We start from the raw sequence: 5,020 nt of genomic DNA on the forward strand, positions 1-5,020 counted from the left end.
CTTTTTGGTCCTGTCTCTGCAGCCCGGAAACACAGAGGAGTCTGTAAGTCACCAATCAGCAGATGAATGGTTATTGATCAGTAGCTGAAATGGTAACCAGAACGTGTTAAAAGCAATTAATTAATTACATTTGGCAAAATCATCATGGGTAATTCTTCTTGCACATAGTAAACTTAGGAGCTACTGTCATGTGAGGGGTTCTTGAAACAACCACCTAGACCTTGATTTAATACGTATGATAACAATTTCAGGCTCAAAATGCATCAAATGGAACAAAAATATGTATTTTGAACAAGCAGCAGTGTAGTAGTTGAATAGGCTATGCATTGTGTATTCGCTTCAAAAGGAAAGCAATGAAGGACAAAAGGTGCCAGTTACGTCAAAGCAACAGTCAAGGTCTTCAAGCATGGATCACTGTGGCTAGACTAATGCAACTCCCCAGAAGGAATGCTCTTGCAATGTATAACATTCAACCACACAGGAGCATCTCTTCGGATTGTAATGTTACTTATTTGTAACATAAACATTTTCATACTCCACTCGAAATAAATGTTCAGCAAAATATGATCTAAAAAGCAGAATCCATTACTGAAAAATGAGAGATTTACCACAGCATGCAAGCCCATGTGCCTTTGTCACTCCATTCCAAGTGACCTACATGTCAATACTTTACACATCAAATAATGTACGCACTTCCTGTCATAGACGTATGTAAGTATACTTGTAGACACAATGAATCATTGTATTAATTGTGTTTTACCTGAGGAGGCATTTTGTTTCTGTTTTTAAGCTGTTTTACTGTTCTGCTTTCCAAAAGAATACATGCTTGCAAACTAAATAAACCATATACCAATTCTTAATCAGATTTCCATGGCATACTGGACTACGTGTCACAATGATGTCAGTGTTATGGTGCACAATTCACTCCTGAAATGTTTATATTATTGCAAACATAGCACAAACAGGAAGGAAGAGGCCGTGTGAATAGCTACACCCTGAGAGTGCAGATTAATTTGCATTAAACTCACCAAAACATACTGCAAACCTGATGAGCATTAGAAATTAAAAATGCCTACTAAAAACAGGAGACTCTGCATCAACTATTCATACATATCAAATATAGAAATATAGAATAAGCTTGTTTGTCAAATAGAGGACATGTTTGTTGTCATTTTATTGTAAACTTCACCATTAATACCCTGTCCTGTGAACTATCACACTGGCATCTGCAAATTCATTTCACATTCTGGATATCTACACAACTTTAATAGTGTAACTTCCTCACTTTGTTCTGAGTCTTAGATCATCTGAGAAGATATCTGTGCTGCAATATCAGCAAAACACCAGCACTGCCTGTGAATAAAAACACATAAACCCAACAACTGTTCATTCTTGAACCACACTTTCTGAGCACAATGTAAACAATTACACATTATAGAACCACACCTCAGAACAGGTTGTATGAAATACTTTTTATGAGCATGAAATGTTATTTTGGAGTACATATTACTATACAATATAGTTAATTCCTCAGGATTTAGAAAGTTGTGGCTGAAAGTAAAGACCCCATACATAACTACAATGGCAGCAACCTCTTCCAAAATGAAGAGCTAAAATGAATGAATGCTAAAATGTCAAGTTACAGCTGCACTTTGAGGAGGCCACATATTATCTGAAAATATACATTGTTGCAGGGGGATTATGTGAATTAAAGTTATGTGTTACACAGCAACAATGTTTGGAATTGTTAAGCATTACATTCACTGAATTCCAGACAACAGATACATAAGAAATATTGCACCTGTGTTAAGGATACTTTATCTCAACATAATGTGATGAATACTACTGTAACAGCCTAGAAATTAATATCGGGACATGTCCATGTACAAATGTGTCTCTATATTATTTCCACTGTATAATATTTCAAAATAACTACATGTGATTTAGCAGTATGTTGTTTACAGTGCATTGGTGATCTGGATTTCACCCAATTCCTAATTATATACAACATTATTATTTCAACATGGCACAAGTATTTCCTATACAGAATATGGTTTACAGTCTTTTTAAACAAATACATTAATCATATAAAAATATATGTTTCACTATCACATGTCCAGTCTGAAAAGAGTGCGTATTTCAAATACTAACACGAAAAAAGTCGATATACATTAGGAAAAGTTCTCAATCTGTTGTGGAACGAATACTTAAATGTTTATATTGACTTTAGACGTTGAAAACAAATGTATAATGACTTCATAGTCACAAAACACATTCCTTCATCGTGTATCGGGCTAGACCAAGTACTACAGGTTTTTACACATAATAAATTAATGTCTTCACATTAAATAATTGGATCGATTAAATCAATTTTAGTTTACAGTGACTCCATTGCTAAGGCTGATGAAGCTGCACACATAATTGATTCTCAGAAGCTGAAAACGGAGTCTTTAACAACCTGAAATAAATCATCTGCAACTGCTGGCTGTGTTTTCAATGACAGCCATGTTGACGGAGGACTTGGGGTGGGAGAAACACCGCCTGCAATGGAAGAGACTCAGAAAAGCCTGCTGAAACTGGTCACCCGCAAGAGTGTACAAGCCCAAGTTGAAGAAGGTGTTCATTCCTGCCATGGGCCTCGAAATGATATAGGCGGCGTGGATGTTTTTCATGTAAAGACAGCCCACCTTTCTCTGCTGGCTGTCGACGCGCAGGGTCCTCAGGATGTGGTAAGGCAGGAAGCACAAGATGAACACCAGGAGGATGACCACGGTGATACGCCGTGCCCTTACCCTGTAGGCGCTCTGCATGTGAGGTCCACTGGCCAGCACTCTAACAATACTGATGTAGCACATGCTGACGATCACCAAGGGCACCAGGTAGCCCAGCACGGTCAGCAGCCAGCCATACCACCAGATGGTAGCTGGGTCATTACTGGCGAAGTCCAGGCAGGTGAAGGTCTCGTTCTTCTCGATGACGCGGAACATGGGTAGCATGGGGATGATTTCCATGGCCAAGATGAACCACACGATGAAGCAGGCCAGCATCCCCCAGGTTTTGTTCTGCACCTTGGCCGCACGCAGAGGGTGGACCACCACGATATAGCGGAAGATGCTGAGGCAGGTGAGTAACAGGATGCTGCCATAGAGGTTGAGGTGGAACGCAAACCTCACAAACTTGCACATGAATTCCCCCAAGGTCCAGGAGTCGCTGTTGCCATAATAAGAGACAAAGATGGGCAGAGTCAGGACGTACAGAAGGTCAGCAATGGCAAGATTCAGCATTATGATACTGCTGCTCTTCCACGGTCTCATCTTGGCCACGTATATAGTGATGGCAATTATATTGCCTACCACACCCACAATAAAAATGATGCCGTACGCCACTGGGAGATAGTATTTCTTCATGAGCGTGTCAATATTGCTGCAGTTAAGATCATCATCCTTTGGCACATATAGACTTTCGCCCATCATCTTGCCGTGGAGTGAGTGCTGGAGACCTGAGGAAAAAAACTGTTGCCAGTAAAGAACACTATCAAAATAAATAACATCATTCAAACAGAGACCACATGTGGGACACTTTTGCATATTTTCAAAAGCACTTGCTTTTAACTCAAAAAGGCCAGGACAGAGCAAGAAAAGGACCTCATGTTTTACCGGTTTTATTACTTTAGGCAGCACTCTCTTTCCAAGTGGAGATGGAGGTTAAACACTTTGAAAGCAGCAACCTGTTACATTTCCTGTCACCACAGCAACCAAGATTAGCTCAGCTTCATTCAACTCATTTGTATTTTTTATCAGCTGAAATAAAGAAATGTGTTGATTTTGAGACTGGTTAAACTCTCTACTGCTCCTGCCCATGTGCAGACCGATCAGTCATGCCTTCCTCTCACTTCCCAGTCTCCCATGCTTCTACACCCCACTCCATATCCCCTCTTGCACCCCTGGGGCTAAGAAAGTTGGAGAAAACATCAGGACGACTCTGTTTGACGCCTGCTCAGAACTCACCTGTTTAAACTGCTCTAGTGAATGGTTATTCCCAGCAGTGCTTACTAGAAACCACCATCTTATGAACTGAAACACTTTTTGTCTCCCTCTTAATCTGGTGCACAGTCACTGACTAATAGTTGTGCTAATCTAAGACCACAACCAAGTGTTGTACTCCTCTGCAACATATTGTACAGCAGAAGCACATTATGTTGTGTTTTTTGGATTCATTTATTGCACTTTATCTAAATTGTATCTTGCGCTGTGCAAACTCCTGTATGGCTATATGACTGTACCTTTTATTGCCGGTGTAACAGTACATTTCAGTGCTTTTATAATGCGTCCTTATAAAACCCATGTCAATTACTCTAGATAATGATTTCATTAAATTAAAAAGCATCAGGAGGAAAGGGAATTGAAGCTACTTTGCTATTTAACATTTCTCCAACCTAAGGTTTTGTACATATTTCATGATGTAGATAAAATATGACTATATTCTTTGAATCATGATATAATGATTGTAGGTCAATCCAGAGTTATGTGCAAATTTTCTGCTGAGAGTCAATAGAAAATGGTACTTACAGTGCTACTAGGAAGCTGCTCTGAGATCTGTGTGAGGTGTGTTTCCTGGTTACTCAGTAGTTTATGTTGTTTTACAGTGTCAGTGACACACCCACAAGAATTTGTAATGTCACATTCTCGGCAGAGGAGGAATTCATCCTCCGTTGGTGTGCATTTGCAATTATACTCATTCAGATAATATTTGTCATCTCTTATGACTCTGATGACAAATAGGAGTATCTTTTTGACTCAATTGTGAACATATTTGTATTATTTTTAGATGTTTCTTGATTTATTCCTTATATATTCCTTTGTTTCTTATATGGTAATAGGGCCTGCTTTATTCATTCAACTAAACTCACTTTACTTCATGTAATTTATGGGAATGGCCTCCAAGAGTGCTCTTGGAAGGTTAGATGTCCTTTACCATTCTGCCATTAGATTTGTGACTGGTGCTCCATTTAACACACATC

General features: G+C 39.2%; 1 protein-coding gene across 1 annotated transcript; it reads right to left on the reverse strand.

The window, feature by feature from the left end:
• Positions 1–1,457: 1,457 nt before the first annotated feature.
• LOC136751267 (2-oxoglutarate receptor 1) lies at positions 1,458–4,600 on the reverse strand. The gene is made up of 2 exons (XM_066706717.1): positions 4,569–4,600; positions 1,458–3,499 (listed from the first exon to the last, which is right to left on the reverse strand). Exon 2 carries the CDS (start codon positions 3,471–3,473, stop codon positions 2,469–2,471), a length of 1,005 nt encoding a protein of 334 aa, XP_066562814.1. The 5' UTR covers positions 3,474–3,499; positions 4,569–4,600; the 3' UTR covers positions 1,458–2,468.
• Positions 4,601–5,020: the final 420 nt, after the last annotated feature.

The sequence above is a fragment of the Amia ocellicauda genome, chromosome 6, assembly GCF_036373705.1.
Source record: "Amia ocellicauda isolate fAmiCal2 chromosome 6, fAmiCal2.hap1, whole genome shotgun sequence".
In the NCBI taxonomy this organism is placed as follows: Eukaryota; Metazoa; Chordata; class Actinopteri; order Amiiformes; family Amiidae; genus Amia; species Amia ocellicauda.

What these genes read in the sequence shown, in the direction of transcription:
- LOC136751267 (XM_066706717.1), bottom strand. Translation starts at nt 3,473, where the DNA reads ATGATGGGCGAAAGTCTATATGTGCCAAAGGATGATGATCTTAACTGC.